Here is a 15,919-nt window from a genome sequence, read left to right as displayed (position 1 = left end):
AACTGTTCTCTAGCTGACTTGGGGAACTTTCCAAAACTGCTAAGCCAGATAGTGCCAAAATGTACATAAAAATCTCTAAGCTATGATAAATATTGGATCAACTCAGTTTTGATTAAAATAGGCGACAGTGGCAAATTTCTCTCCAAAATGAATGAAGGTTCCTTGATCTGCTGTAGCTTAATGTAGTTGTGAAACTTAAATGTAGAATAGACTTGATTTGTCATCTGATGATTGATCTGCAGTTTTGACTGCAGGATGCTTGCTGTCTGTTAGAACTAAACTTAGATTAGGAAAATGAAAAAAGTATTTGCTTATATATTTCATCCTTGCTGGTCAGTGTTGGCTTGAGAAGTGAGTCAGCTAAAGAATTTCTTGGATTAACTTTAATTTTGTTACATCAGAATAATTGGCTCCCCCCGCAGGCATCCTGCGGCGGCCTTGCCCGGTCCCCACAGAGCGCCCTTTGACATCGTTTGCAATTGCAGGAACTCAGCGTGACTTGGGCTGGAGTCCTGAAACAGGCACAGAGCAGAGGTGGGCACATCTGGCTCCAGTGGGAGCTGAGGGGTTTGGTAGTGGCGATGCATTGCAGTAATGCCCTCCAAGGATGAGGTGTAAATCTTACAGTGTTCAGTGGTCAGTTAATTTCAGACGGTACTTACTATTTGTTTTTCTGGAAATATTAAATGCAGGAGAGCAGATAATCTGACACACAATCTGAACTATATGATCTAGACTTTGTTCAGAAATCAAAAATACTTTAGAGGACCTCTGATCAATTTGGAGAAAACAGCGAGTATTGGCTAACATAGTGAGCAGTGTCAACGTTGATAAGGCTGTTTGCCTATTTTTGTTTCACGTGATCGCAGGGTTTTTTGGTCAAGAAATGTTCACTGGGATTCAGCACTAAATGAAACTTCCTCGTCGAGGGCAGCAGGATCTTGATACCAAACATTTCTGTTCTTTCAGAAAAAAATTAAATTGAATTTCTCTCGAAGAAGATGATATTGGCAGAAGGAGCTAGGAAATGAGTAATTTAACTCCTTTTTATGTAATTAGTGTAACCAGACATGGTTTCATTTTAACATTTGCTTAATTTTTCAGCCAGATTTATTTTAAAACTCTAGTTGACTTCATTTCCTGCTCTCTCCAAATGGTCTTGTTTTCTTTTTAGCCGGGCTGGCCATTAGACTTATTCAAATAGATTTTTAATATCTCAAACTCATCAAATATTTGCTAAGTGGCCTTCGAAGTTGATTTGTATTTTATTTCATTTCATGTATTATTGAAAAGTTAAGTAGTAATACTCTTTTTGTTCTTATTCAAGCTGCTTTTTATTTGTCATTGCAATACAATGGGAAAAGAACAGCCTGAATTGATTAAAAATAAATAAATAAAAGGCCTGGAAACTCAGTTAAGGATGAAACTCAATCCTTAAGTCACGGGGTTTCTTCCAGGTAGAGCAGGAATCAAAGCAAATGGGTGATCTCCCACCTGCCCGGTGGTGCCTGCGCAGCTGAAGCTGCTTTGCCAGCAGCAGCCTGAGCGCTCGCTCCCAGCCCGGCCGGTCACCGCGTTTCTCTGCAGAGACTGTGCTCCCACCGGATGACTTTGAGCTGTCCAGTGTACAAATCTTTATTCTAAAGCTCTTTTCATTGTCTTAATTATGCTCGCCTTAGTTAAAATGATGTTAATGACCACTGCCAAATTGACCGGCTAGTATGGCTTGAAACGTGCCTGTATTTTTAATATGCTTAGATAAGTCCTATAGCAAATATGAACAAAGACTGATTACTTTGGTTTGTTTTTTTTTTTTCAAGTTCTCAAAAGCTTTTGTTGCAAAGAGTTGAAAATGAATAATAAAGCTGAAGCGTGAGCTGCAGACCCAGCGTCAGCGGGACAGAGGCGTCCTGTCCCCGCGGGTCGCTCCGCTCTCCCACCTGCACTAGCGTGTCGTCAGTTGCCACGTTTTGTCCAGTTTTCATTTAGTTGCCAAAAATATTTAGCTGGTTTTCTGGTTTCAGATCCCAAATGTTATCACTTAAATCAACTGAAGTAAGTTCTGTACTAATTTTTTGCAAACTTCCGAGTCTGTTCTCTACTCATTTTTTGCAAACTTCCGAGTCTGAGTGTGGCTGCAGACTGTCCTGCGTGCAAATCTTTCTTGAAACGCATGGAAATAAGTACAGTTCACCTGGTAAATTACAACATCTTATATACAACGAGTCTTATCTACAGGACTGCTGTTCTCCTCAAACTGTGGTTTTACTGATTTATCACTTCTTTGATTTGCTGAGAATCCTGAATGTATAGTAGATTGCCGTTGTATAGAGAAAACACACAAAGGTGAGTGATTTGAATGTTTTCAAAACAAATTCGTTGTCTCTGCCGCTTGCCTCCCTGATTTTTCTAAAGCGTTTTGCCCGTGCAGTGGCAAACTTCGGTTTTATGCAGCGCGATGCGCCCGCAGCCGTTCCCTTTGTCCTGCGTGCGGTGCCGGGGGCGCCGGGGTTCCCGGGGGCGGCGCCGGGGTTCCCGGGGGCGGCGCGGGCCCGCGCGCCGGGGGCGGGGCGCCCAGCTGTATGCAAACGAGGCCGCGCCCCGCCCCCGGCGCGCGGGCCCGCCCCGCCCCCGGCGCGCGTCGCGGGCCCGGCGGCGGGAGGCGCGGGCGGGCCCGGGCGACGAAGGGGCCGGTGGCGGCGCCGCGGGGGCGGAGCGGGCCCGGGCGCGGCTGCGGCTCGCTCGGTGCCGCTCCTGCGGGTGTCCTGCACGCACCTGGCGAGCACTTCATAACCCGCGTAGCGAAGAGTGTGCTGGCGCCTGAGAGCGCCCGAGGAGCAGCTGCGGGGCTGCAGGGAGGTCTCTGCCCCTGGAGCTGCGCATGCAGCGCCCCGCCGCCCTTAGCGCTACCAAGCCGTGTGACGGAGAGAGAATTACGTATAAATAAAAGTAATAAAACATGTCGCAAGCTTGTTTGTTCTGGAGGCGCCAGAGCGGATGGTATAAAATGCCTTTCGGAAGATTTAAAAGGAATCCCAAGGTTACGCTCCATTGAAATGCAGCTGGGGAGAGCCCCTTGTTCTGTGAAGTGGGGGTGGAGGGAAAGCAAGCAAGCTAATTTTTCTGAGCTCAGTGTTTTAAGATACTGAAGATCCGATTTGGTCCCTCGAAGCAATCACCGATAAGTTGTGTTGGAAGGAAACAGAGCTCCTGGCCTTAGTATGGGATACGATGAATTGCAGCAAGTCTTTTGGTTTGGGGTTTTTTTGTCTGCCTTTTTTGGATTCTCTAGTACATCATAGATCAGAGATAAAAATTCATGTTGTGGGCAGTGTTGTAACATATTAGCTCTTAGGATTTCTGTGTAAATCTTGTTAATCTAAATTATATGCTTCGAATTTTTAAGCCTGTTTCAAAGGACTGGAACATGGACTGGAACTTAGTTTTTATTTCTATTCTGTTTTCTACCTTTATCAGAACTGATTTGCTAATCTGTCACTTTCAGATTAGTTCTAGATTTAAAAGTCGCCAGGGTTCTGGCAGCTGCTAGATTTTTACACAGCTTTAAGAAATTTTTGCCTTTTTTAAGAAGTAGGTTTTGGAACAAACCTGGCCCTGAAGTGATGAATAGTCTGTAGCTTGAATAAAAGCACCCTCGTGTGTTAGGAGTAAGCATGACCAGAAGAATAAAACAAAACACACAACCAGCGGGGCAGAATTAGGGAAGGGCTTGTTTTTGGAAGTGCGCTGTGGAGAATGAGTTTCACGTTCCCTTTGTGAACAGTTTTGTCTTGTAGACTGAAAGACCTTGGCAAATTCACAACGCTCGCAAGAGCTGAGATGACTGTGTCTGGGGTAGAACTTCTCACCAACAAAGCCTGTTAGACACAAAGGAAGATAAAATATGCTTCAAATAGCAGCGGATATTCCGCAGTATACAAGAGGGGATTTTCTGCAGAACAATAGATACAAATAGCAGCCCGGAATGACCTAATAAGAGTTGTGGGTTGTCGGGGGTTCCCCCCCTTTCCTTTCTTGTTCCTGCGTGTTGGCTTACAGGAGTGAGTGTATATTAAACAAAGGATAAACTTGCATAAGGGTATTTATCTCTCTCTGGGTAAAACCCATAGTAAGACATGAAAGGTAAAGCTGCATTAATTACTCTAGAGGGATTCAAAGCTCAGCAGTTTACTAGGATTGAAGGATTTATTGAAAAACAGTGGTTCTCATGTGTAACTCCAGGCAATAAACCTATTTAATTAAAGGCTTAATCTTCTAGTTGACATGTTTGCTACTGTTCCAATAAAAAGCTTCATCTGTAGCCAATTTTTGTAACTATACCAATAGTAGAATCCCTCATCTTTGTTCAGTTTTTAAACTGTTTAATTGTATTGTTGGCTATATTATAAATATTTAGAAGACTTTTGTGTCTTTAGGAATCAAAAGCTTTAAATGATCTGCGTTGCAGAGTATTCAAATGCAGGCAGTGTATCTTTACCTCTTTTTTCAAACAATTTTTTTTTTTTTTTAATGGAGGCTTGTATGGGTAACAGTATTCTGTACGGAGCAGCAGTTTTTTTAACAAATTCGCCTCTTCAAGCTAGATATGTGCACTCATAGCTATTTTACAGAAGTATCATTAATTCAAGTTTATGCGAAATGGGAATTTTTTTAAAGATTCTTCATCTCAGTGCTTACTGCTTAGAAATGTAATTGTGATATATTATTATTAAGAAGTAGACTAGAAAATACTGAGAGCGGTGGTAAGAATAGTTAGATGCCTGGATTATTTTTGTGTAATAAGATTCTGTAATGGGTCTAAACTAAATATTTAGCTGAGAAAGGAGGAAAATGAGAGAGAATTATTGAAGTGAATAAAATAATATTTTGATGTTAGATCCAGTTGTTAATCCTGTTTCAGCAAACAAGAAGTGAGGAGATGTTATTGATAGGTTTTATAAATACAGGTGTGTATATATGTGCGTACATGAGCGCAGGGCGCTATACAGACCTGTCACATGCGGTGAAGTCCATTATTCCCCATGATTTTCTTTTGAGGATCAAAATAAGTACTAGAGATGACAGTTGTATTAGTTTAAAGCAACAAAACGTTAATAAAATCTTATGTCCCTCAGATATAAATCAAGGAGAAAATTCTGTAGTGTTCTGTGGGAAAACACTGAATAAAATTTTTGCTGGGTTGCTGCGTTATTCCAAACAGGTGTGGGTCACTGCTTGGAACAGAGCTTAAGGCAGTCTGGTGTGGTCAAGTGGTTTAGTGTAACAGCATCTTTCAACTAAATCTTTCCTTTACCGAGCCAGAACTTTAATTCTGGTCTCTAATGCAGCAAATACTTTAAATCTTTTAAACTTCTATTTTTGGACTGTTTCTTTGAATCATATCTTTAATAAAAATGTTTGCTTTGCTTTGTTTTAGGTTGGAACTCATCGGGAAGAAAGTGTCAGCCTCAACAGCAACCATTCAGTTCTTCCCAGTACAGTGTCTGCTCAGAGCACAGAACTGAATCATAAAACACAAGAAAGCTACAGAGGTAACTTTCCAGGAGTGTTAAACACTGAACAGGGTCTGCAATAATCCAGAGCAAACGAGGCTGTAGATCTTGGTAAACTTGCATCAACACAGGGGCTAGGGACATAGATAATGTTGAGAAATAAAAGTTAGTTATAAATCCTATAAAACACTGCTGTTAGGGATTCCTGCAATAATTTTGAGAGCATCCCTGTGTCAGACTTGTCCCGGTACAGTTGAAGCAGATGACTGTGCATCACAGCCGCATTCTGGTGTTTTAAGGAGCCGCGATGCCGTTTGCAGCACTGCAGCCATTTCTAAAGGGCTGTGGGGGCTGCAGCGCGAGCTGAGGCCACATTTCAGTCTGGCCAGTAAAAGGAAGCCGTTCCACACAAGTGTTTACAGTTCCCTCAGTTTTTAGCCTAAAGAAGTAAGCTATAGAAAACAGAAGTGAGCTTATTCATTAGCATGCTTGCACCATTTAGGGAGATGTGTGTTGCACATTTGGCCTAAGCCCAAGCCGTGATGTCGGTGCAGCTCTGCCCTTCATTTTGCAGCCCAGACACAAGGTGCAAATTTCCTTACTTTGCTAAACGTCCTTTTGTCTTTAGCAGTGTCTTTCTTAGATGAAGCTGCTCTATGAAATATGATTCCTTTATAAGCCATTACACACGTCCAAGTTCAGCAGCATCCCCAGGATTTCTCTTGTTCCCGTTGCCCAGAGTGTAGTTCCCCCGGTATCTTCCCAGACTTCCACTCAGCCCTGGCCTCCCATCGACAGTACCTGCTTGAGATTCTCTTAAATATTTCGCCCTGTGATGCTCACACTGGTCTCTGGTTGCTTGCAGCATTGTCAGGTGGCCTACAGAGCCAGTCCGTGGCTATAGGTCCAACAGAAATCAAGTCTGAACATAAGGAGAAAGATGAAAATATACATGAACCCCCCTCATCGGATGACATGAAATCAGATGATGAGTCCTCCCAGAAGGATATCAAGGTCTCATCAAGAGGCAGAACAAGGTGGGTCACATGCTCTGTAGCATGTTGTACTTCAGCTGGATAAATTTCTTTCAAGGCTTTTGTATGACCTCTGTGTGTGTATAAATAGGCAGCTGAAATAGATAGTTTACAGTATTTGTATCTATTTAAGTACAAGATAAAGGCTTTTCTGGGAAAATCACCTGACGTGTATGCATTCTCCTACATTAGTACCTTGCCTAATACCTGCCTGTGCAGATGAGTAGTTTTGTAGGGCCCTGCCCAGCATACGTGGAGGGATGGTAGCAATTTGTGATGCTGGGCCAGGGCTGCGCTTCGAAATATGAGCCAGTAGTGATGGGGAGCAGCAGGCTGGGGTGAATACGATGGGTAAATATCTCTTGTAAACACTTCCCCTCCCAAGCCACAGACAAAAAACCTGGAGCTGATACCAGGTTAAATGCTTCTGGATCTGCCTGCTAGGCCTGACACAAGCATTGAAATTTGAGATGACAGTAAAATCAGAATTTGACAGCCACAGGCAGCAGAGTCTTTACCATCACGTGTGTCTAACAACATTTTAGTAGAGCAGAGGTTTTGTAGTTTTAGACTTATTTGGACAGTCCTATATTTTTTAAAAAGGCTATGCAACTTAATATAATCCTTTGAAGTGATGCAAGAACTCTAATTATAACTGTTTAGCTCTACACTGGCTATTAGAGGACAAAGTAATTCTGAAATCGGCTAGGAAGGTCTTTAACAAAACTAAAACTTTTCTGTAAGCACATAAAATTGAAAATTACTTGAATGCCTTTTCATATAAGCTGATAGATTGGAAACTAGCAAAACTATTTGTTGAAAAAGCTGACAAGATGGCTGAGTTCTCTCTATTGGAACATTGGTCAGTGATTAAGTGGCATTTCGGGTACAGCTTTTGCTTCAAGGGGCAGCGCATTGCCACTGTTCTTCCCGCAGGCATTTACTGTGTGCTGGCAATATTCTGTGAAGAGTCTTCAGGCAGAAACCATTTAACAATTATTTTTAGGAAGAGGCAGGCACAGCAAGAACTACCTTGAATACTTAAGCACTGATATCCAATGCTTTTTTAGTTATCTAAATGAAGTAGATTGAGTGGGAAGAAGGTTTAATTTTAGCAACTGAAAATTTTGAACCAGCAGCAGGATCACTTGTTTGAAATACCAGTGATATTTCAATATACTTTTATTTATATTTTCTTGTAGCAGTACTAACGAAGATGAGGATTTAAACCCCGAGCAGAAAATAGAAAGAGAAAAGGAGAGGAGAATGGCAAATAACGCTAGAGAACGTTTGCGTGTACGAGATATTAATGAGGCATTTAAAGAACTTGGCCGTATGTGTCAGCTTCATCTGAAGAGTGAAAAACCACAGACGAAACTGCTTATTCTTCACCAGGCTGTGGCCGTCATCCTCAGCCTGGAGCAGCAAGTGAGAGGTCAGTCGCCTGTCGTGCCCTGGCAGTTTGCAGGGTGCTTCTGTTCAGGGAACAGGGCCGGTCTCCTCAAGTCTGCACAACTAGAGGCACAGGTTACTAAAAGTATGTTTGCTGTCGTGTAACAACGTTGGAGTTCTTTAGGAAAAGCAAAGAATTAGTTCCTTTGGGGGCGGGGGGCAAGAAGGAGGTACTAGGTTTATCCTTTGATCTTTCTGGGGTTTTTTTCCTGTGCAATTAGCCATCTTTTCACCTATGTTTTCAAGGTAAATTGATTAATTAAAATCTTGACACATCTGTAAATTGTAACAAGCACTTATTTAGTAGTACAGAAGCTTTAGCAAAAATAAGAGATCTACTTTAAGATGAACCTCACATAACTGAAATATTAAATTACAGTGAATTTAACTGTGTTGACTGAGGTTTTTGCATTGAAGGTACACTGGGTAAGAGGGAGGAAGCCTGCCAGCTGAGTCAGGGCTGGTTTTGCATGTTTTCTTTCCACAATTCCTTTAGCTTTCCCAGAAAGAAAGAACAGCCCTATCGGTAGGTGCAGAAGGAAGAATTCTTTGTGCAGTTCACTGTCTTCAGGAAAGATAGTTTTTGGAATCATGTGTTGTTCTTCAGCTGTTCTACTCTCATGTGTTGGTGGAGCTGCAGTTGACTTTTCATCTTGCTTTAAACCTGTGTCAAAGACATGTTACAGTTCTGAGGCACCTTGCTCTAACTTTTTGGTCAGGCAGCAGGACTGGATGATGGTTGTAGGTCCCTTCCAGCTGGAATTGTCCTGCTCTGTGTAGCTAGCACCTAAACGGGTGAGCACCCGCATGTTTTGCTGTTTCGGACCAGTGAACAACCGTCTTCCTTGGTGTCTCACCGATGGAAGTGCATCCGGTGACTGCAAAGCTCGCTCAGATGTGGATGATGTCGGTGGTCATACTTGCTTAATGCGCTACGTGTGTGAATCACTGATGTCACTGGATGATGTCAATGTTTCATTTTTGTGTACCTTGTTTTTACTTCCGTCTCCTCATTCGTTGCTTGCGTTTTGCACAGAAGATCAAAGCGATCGTTAAAAGTTTATTGAAAGTGATGAATTGAATAACTTAAGGCAAGCGGATGTACTTTGGAGGCAGGATGAGCAGCTGTGTTTTCAGGCAGGGTTTTACTGACCCCCTTTTTAACAAAGAGGGGCACTGTGTCCAGTCAGAATTCTTCCAAGGCATATGGAGCAAGTAGTTACTCTGCAGGTGAGACACAACTAGTGCCGTGGTAAAGCCCACCTCTGAGACTTCCATCTTGGGAACTGTTTTGGTCTGAAAATGTTTGCCATAGTCTGGAAGGTAGGGTTGAATATTATGAAGAAGTCAGAATAACATTAATCAATCACGTTTTAAGTGTTTAAAAACCATCAAGTCCATCTCCCTGCTTTGGGGGATTCTGTAAACCACAGAAAGCCCTGTGTTTTGCCTTGGTTTGAGGTTGCTTCCAAACCTTATGTCTCTAGGAATCTTTTTCTAAATGTACTTACAGTTAAATTGGACCCGTTCTCCAGGCAGTGCAAAAGGAGCTTTTCCTTCTCACATTTGCATCTCACCTCCTGCTCGGTACGTGTGAGGAAGCCCAGCCCGTCACAAGCACTCCGTGCCTGTGTTCCCCGTTCTACCTCACCCCTCTTTTCTTTGCACTTGGTCCTGAAAGTGAGTGACAGGAGTGCCCAGAGGAGCTCTCACCAGTGCCTTAGAGAATTGCATAAACAATGTCCTCTTTCTGCCGGTAATGAAGCGTCTCATTTTGTGATTGGTGCCATTCAAAATGAACATTTTGGATTTTAAGCTCTAACTGTAGGCTGGCATTTTTATCTCTGTTTCTTAAATCACTGTAAATTAACTTCCTTTCAAAGTTCCCACATAATTAAATCATCTTTAAAACTTCAAGGCAAGCCATGTTTAAACAAAGAAAACTGTGATTAAGAGAAGTTAGCAGGTTTTTTTTCCCAGTAGGCTCTTGGGGGAGTACTCATCCTAAGGAAATGCAGTAGGAGGCTGTTGATTGTGACTTGGGTGAAAGCAGGATTAGCAAATCTGTCCAAAATTAGCTCTGTCAGATTAGCGAGATTCTACCTCTTGTAAAATGCGCAGGGGTCACAAACTGCAGTTACTAGAGGGGCGCCTGCACAGTGCAAGAGAAGAAAAATACCGCAAAATGTTGATTAAGCTCAGTGCGCACTGGTAGAATATACTATATAGCTTCTGTCTCTGGCCATTGCAGTCTACATCTCTTAGATTTTAATTCATGAAAAGCCATTTGGAAGAACAGAAGCGGTTGGCTTTTAGCAGCTGTGTCATTGGTCGAAAACTAGATCCAAATCTACATCTGTTGAAGCTCATTGGGGAAGCAGAAACATACTGGTGGAAATATCTTGATAGCTAGTGCACAACTGGCTGTCAAAAAGTAGACTTTAATGTGAGAGGAGATACCTTTTTTAAAAAAAAAAATCCTCCTGCTCTGCGTGACTGTCATCACATTCTTTTGATTTAAGCAAGATGGGCACAAGATGATTACACAGACTTGAGGGTATGAAGAGAACTATGGACTTTAGGGTATTCTACCTCCCCTCTTCTAATAGCAGGATAATACTTAAGGTGAAGAAAGCAGCAGTGGCATTGCTGAAACTAGTGTGATGTCAGTAGGGTTGGTATGACTGCAACATACCAACAAAACACATAAATGTCTGTTTTATTACCCTGTAAATTACAGACAGTTCTCATTTTGCACTTCAGCAACTCCTGGTGACAAAGAGGCACCGTCTTGTAGTTTTTTGAAGGTGTATGTCGGCAGCTAGCAAAGTTGGTTGGTTGGGGTTTTTTAACTACCAGTTTAGGGGATGCCTGGTAGGATTTTCAGTAGTGCTTGTCTGCAGCTTTAGACACCTGCATTGTAACACAGGCACAGCAGCAGTCAGAAGAGGGAAGCTGCATAGCTATTTTTACGTCAGCGGTTAAATGTGCCCATATTCCCCTCGCTATCAGTGTATGCGATGTTAAGAATCATTTTTCTGTTACAGAACGAAACCTAAACCCGAAAGCAGCCTGCCTTAAGAGAAGGGAAGAAGAAAAAGTTTCTGCCGTATCGGCAGAGCCACCAACACCACACCCAGGAAGCCACCCTGGCCTGAGTGAAGCTACCAACCCTATGGGTCATATGTGAACACCAGCCAGGTATGTCTCTTGGCTCTTGTTGCTTTTTATTGGCTAAAATTTGGGAGATCTTGATACATTTATTCTTAGTTACTGAGCTGCCACTAGCACCAAACTTCCGTATGCTGCTCAGTGCTTTGTTATCTCTGAGCATAAGCAAAAGCACACAGATTTGCGTAGTTTTATAATGAAACAAAACCCCAAGAAATTGTTGTTGAAGTCCTGTCATTTCCCTGCGTTGTTGCCAGTGGCTCCATCTCTTGGCTCAGGTGGCCTTCTTGGCATGGCATCAGAGGAATAGTTAACAGCTTGCTAGATGAGCCAAGCACAATAGAAATGAATTATACATCTTTAACTGGTCTAAATATCACATTAGTTCATTTAAAAATCCATGTATTGTTTCCTAGTGCTGATACTAACAGTCAGAGGGACTTCTCATCTCAGAGCTTTGCTGTCTGGCTTAAGGCCAGTCATTCTAACTCGTGTCATTTGCCTGACAGAGGCTGCCAACTACCTTAATTCACAACCTGTATTAGTGAAGATAGTTAATATTTTAAGAGTAACATTTTCAGCTTTACAAGATAAATCAGTGTTTCCAAAAGCCCCATGTATTCAATACGTGATAGGTCATTGAAAACATGCAGATGGGGAGGCCTTACAGGAATACTAGACTTTTGGGTGTTTTACATGTTGTTGGTTGGGTTTTTTAAGTAATTGGGAAAAACTTGATTTTGAGAAGAAAAAATTTGGGGTATTCCTTGTCTTTTTTAAAAGAGTAGAACCGTTGCTGCTTTCAAAAAGAGTAAGAGGTTGGGCTCAATGCCCTTATTTTAATCCACAAATTTACTAAATGTTATATTTGGAGAGGTTTTTTGTTGTTGCATATATAGACTCTTTTGCTTCTATTTTAGCTGAAGGAAAAGGCGTGTATCTTGCCAGAATATATCCCATGGAAGTTTATTATTCCTGCTGTTCCTTAGAAAGCAGCAAAATGGCATTTAAGCCAAGCCTTATTCAAGCCAGTACTTTTCCCCCATCCCTTACAGGCAGCTTTTCTTGCTTCATAAACAAAATGGGTGTTCTTTTTAGGAAAACAAGATGCTTTGAATTTCTTTAATTGGTTTTATGTCATACCAGAGCAATAGGCTACTTCTAAATTGCCAGATAATTATTGATTTACTGTTCTTGCCATATTAATACAATGAACACCTTTCTAAAGGTTTCTTGTATCATTGCTTTTTCGATAGCAGTAACTCTAAGATGACTGAAGTGTGATGTAGACATGAAAAGGCTGTAGAGGCTCCTGAGGTACCTGGCAATGCAGACCTTCAACAGTAGCGATTAAATTAGAAACTATCCCCTGCCTAGAGAACCAAGTCAAACACAAATCAAAGGTCTGACATTTGTAGATTTTTCTTTCTCTCGTATCCAGAGAATCGAAATAGAATGTTTCTGAGAATAAACTCTTCGATAGACCGTACTCGGCACAGGTACCTCTGGGAAGAAGGATTTCAAGGCCCCTCAATGTGATTTTTCTTTTGCACTTAACTGACTGAAAATGCCTTAAGACAGAGTTAAAATCAGTTCTCTAGTGTTGATATTATGCTTCTTACCGATTATTTTCCTGATACTCCTCTCTTCTGCCAAATTTCTTTCTAGAATTCCAGAACTATTGGTAGGATACAGAAGGTGACCTTTCTTCACAAGGACACAGACAACTAACATTATATGAAGACACAAACCTGACAGGAGAAAACACTTGAAGCAAGAAACCCAAATGCAATCTTATGATCAAAGCTACTGGTCAACACCTGCATCAGGATTGAAGATACAAGATCTTCAGACAGAATTTCAGCCCATGAAATACTCTGAACATATCATTCTGTTGCAAGCAGTGTGTCGCTTCTGCACAATCAGAGACTGTTGTGATCTCTCCACTCATTGTGGAAGTTGCCTTGTGCCTAAACTGAATTGACAAATGCATTGTAACTACAAATTTTATTTATTGTTATGGAACTGTAAAGGTCTACATATAAAGGGAAAAGTTAACATGTTAAAAGCTGATAAAATTTCAGCTGGATGCCAGCATTTACTAAAGCTGTTCACATTCAGAGAACAAAGCAGTGACAACCGTCGACCCGTAGCATTCCCAGCATACCTATTAGTGTCTTAAAAAAGGAAGGGAAAAGTCTTTTGTTGTCCTTTCCTCTCCTTTTGCCATATGACTAGTGTTTTCCATGCAATAGGAAACTATTCCTTGGTATAGCTTTTTTTTATGTTCTTTTTGGTCTCTGGTAATCTGAACAGTTATGGCCATAGTTTACCCTTCCACACCGAGCTCCGTGCTTCCAGCCACTAAGAGGCCTCATGAAGGCTGCAGGCGGGAGCAGTAGTACTGTGACCATAACGTTTCTTGGATTTAAAAAGTGATTTTTATTTTCCCTCAGACTTTCCTCAAACTTTTTTTTTTCCTAATTATAAACAAAACCTTTTTAGGCTTCTAGGCTTCATAGTAAAGCTTGTAACGTGAAGTGTAAATTGGGTGGGGAGAATCTACTTTGTTAGAGTTGCTTTGTTTTCCGAGCAGTAAGTACTACATATAGTACATGTAAAGTGTTAGCTGTACGTAAGCACAAAATGCATTAAAATACAAACGAGATTTTTTTTCAGGCTGTAATTTTGGTGAATATTAAAAACCTAAATTCACCGTGGCAGGTAGTGTGATGATATAAACACCAGTAAGGTGGGCTTACTTACGTAATGGAATATAAGAGCAATGGTCACCAATTTTTCCTTACTGTATACATTAATTATCTTGTCATTTTTGTATGGCTTGTCAGTGGAGAAAAAAAATAGTGTGAATCAAATGCAAACAAATGCCCCCCCCCCCAAGCCATATTAGCATTAAACCTTTAAATGTTTCTCCACCAGAACAGTGTCCGTAAGTATTCCTTTGTCACGGGTGTGTTGAAATGGTTAAAGTCCCTTTGAACTTCCATGGAAAGTGTCTTCCACTGCAATGACCATGGGAGGAGATTTCCTAAGCCAAGGTTGTCTGAGCGATTGTTTATATAGTGCATCTTTCATCACTGGCAATTGGTTCACACGCAAAACAGGAACAAACCAGGAATTTTTATGAAGTCATTTAATTTGAAAGAACAAAAGATGGATTGTTAAAATAAACTAATGAATTTAAGCTCATGTTTTGGATGGTTCCTAACAAAACAGTTTGTGGAATTAGTGGACTCATTTCTGTTACTTTAATTTGCATATATCATCAAATAACACCTGATTATATCTGTGGCCTTGTTCTTCATTTCAGTGTTTATCAGCTAAACAAATTTGTTGCTTATGACGTGTGAAAGTGATCACGTGCCACTGCCTGGCCTTTTTCCTTCTAAGCTTGTTGTCTTTTTGGCTATATTAGACTTTGCAGTATGCCCAGAAGCTTTCCTTCATAAAATAGAAAGAAAAAACATTTGGCTTATTTTTCACTGTAGCTAGTCTTTTATACAATAATCTTGTAAGAAAATTTCTTGAATTCTAAATATTACTCTTTCTAGATTTTTGAAATCGAAAAAGTTTTCAGTAAAAAGTTTCTTACTTTATTTTACTATATTAGGTAGTAAAAATGTAGGGTTATTTACCATAACCTGTTCATTAATATCAGAAATTTACAATAGCATTGTAAGACCATAGTAGGGTTCTAGCATACCGTGTAGTACCTATGGAGTATTGTAAGAGCTAATTGTCCGAGATGAATTGCTTCTCATCTTGTTCTCCAGTTTCCATTGTTGGTTTATTGCAGATTTGTACCCTGTGTCAAATTTCAAGGTATTGCTGATAAACCTTTCCAACCAGCAGCAAGAAGTTCAAAAAATTTCTGTCAATGTAACAGAAAACACTATGTATATAACATTTATGTAGCAATAAATGTGCCATCTTTTTTTAACATGGTAAATCAGTGAGTTTTTTAAATTTCTCTCTCCTCATAGGTCACGGGTTGCTTGAAAAACACCAGCAAAAACAGCTTCCACCTTTATGTGAATAAAACCTAACGTAGATTCTCAAGCTATACAGTTGCAGGCACAAGGAGTGTTGCTGCTGCTCCACGGGAAGCCAACCCAGAAATGCTCAGCGAGCTGAGAAGGGAGCAGGAGCTGATCCTGCAGTGTATTCCTGCTGCACCTTGGCCCTTTACCTTGCTTCTCCTTGAGAGGGGCTTCCAAGATCTAAGCCCCTTTTGTGCATTGAAGTTCAGTGCTGAGTTACTGCTGAATTGATTGATGCATCTACATGGTGGGGGGGAAGTCTGTAGGTTAAGTTTGGAATTAAAATGTTCACATTTTCTACAGCTTCTCTGTCTGCAAATGCAAACAGAAGAAAATGGAAGTATACTGTGTCCAAGGCATGCACAGACAGTAGTGAAGTCTTCATGCAATTCCTAGTCCACAACTGTTGAAGTCAAAAACCTCAAGTAACAAGCGGACTCTGTAGAAGCTTGAGTTTTTTCAACTCTAAATAAATACCCCTGGGAAAAGCACATCCAAGACTAATGCAAATAGAGACACTATATATATGAACTTAAGATATTTACCTGAATGTGATGTATGTCAGTCAGTACGGCTCCTGTGTCCGGCATAGTGTCCAACTCTTGATAATGTCCTTTGCAACCTTAGAAAGGCTAAGGATTATATGTTGAGATCTAGTTTACATCATAAAAGACTTTCCAGTGTGCAT

The 15,919-nt window shown here is 41.1% G+C and overlaps 1 protein-coding gene across 13 annotated transcripts in view; it reads left to right on the top strand.

The window, feature by feature from the left end:
- The window catches only part of TCF12 (transcription factor 12), a 165,049-nt gene extending 149,918 nt beyond the window's left edge, over positions 1-15,131 (top strand). For 10 of the 13 annotated variants that reach the window (XM_065642175.1, XM_065642180.1, XM_065642178.1 and 7 more), the window contains 5 exons: positions 5,438-5,552; positions 6,379-6,550; positions 7,750-7,982; positions 11,047-11,200; positions 12,839-15,131. In XM_065642175.1, the coding sequence (XP_065498247.1) occupies positions 5,438-5,552; positions 6,379-6,550; positions 7,750-7,982; positions 11,047-11,189 (663 nt within the window). In that variant the 3' untranslated portion in view covers positions 11,190-11,200; positions 12,839-15,131. The remainder of the gene's footprint in view (positions 1-5,437; positions 5,553-6,378; positions 6,551-7,749; positions 7,983-11,046; positions 11,201-12,838) is intronic. The other 3 variants (XM_065642179.1, XM_065642177.1, XM_065642185.1) reach the window with 1 other exon arrangement.
- Positions 15,132-15,919: the final 788 nt, after the last annotated feature.

This window comes from Caloenas nicobarica, chromosome 10, assembly GCF_036013445.1.
Source record: "Caloenas nicobarica isolate bCalNic1 chromosome 10, bCalNic1.hap1, whole genome shotgun sequence".
NCBI lineage: Eukaryota > Metazoa > Chordata > Aves > Columbiformes > Columbidae > Caloenas > Caloenas nicobarica.
The sequence above is the reverse complement of the archived record's forward strand: the minus strand, read 5'-3'. Positions and strand labels throughout refer to the sequence as shown.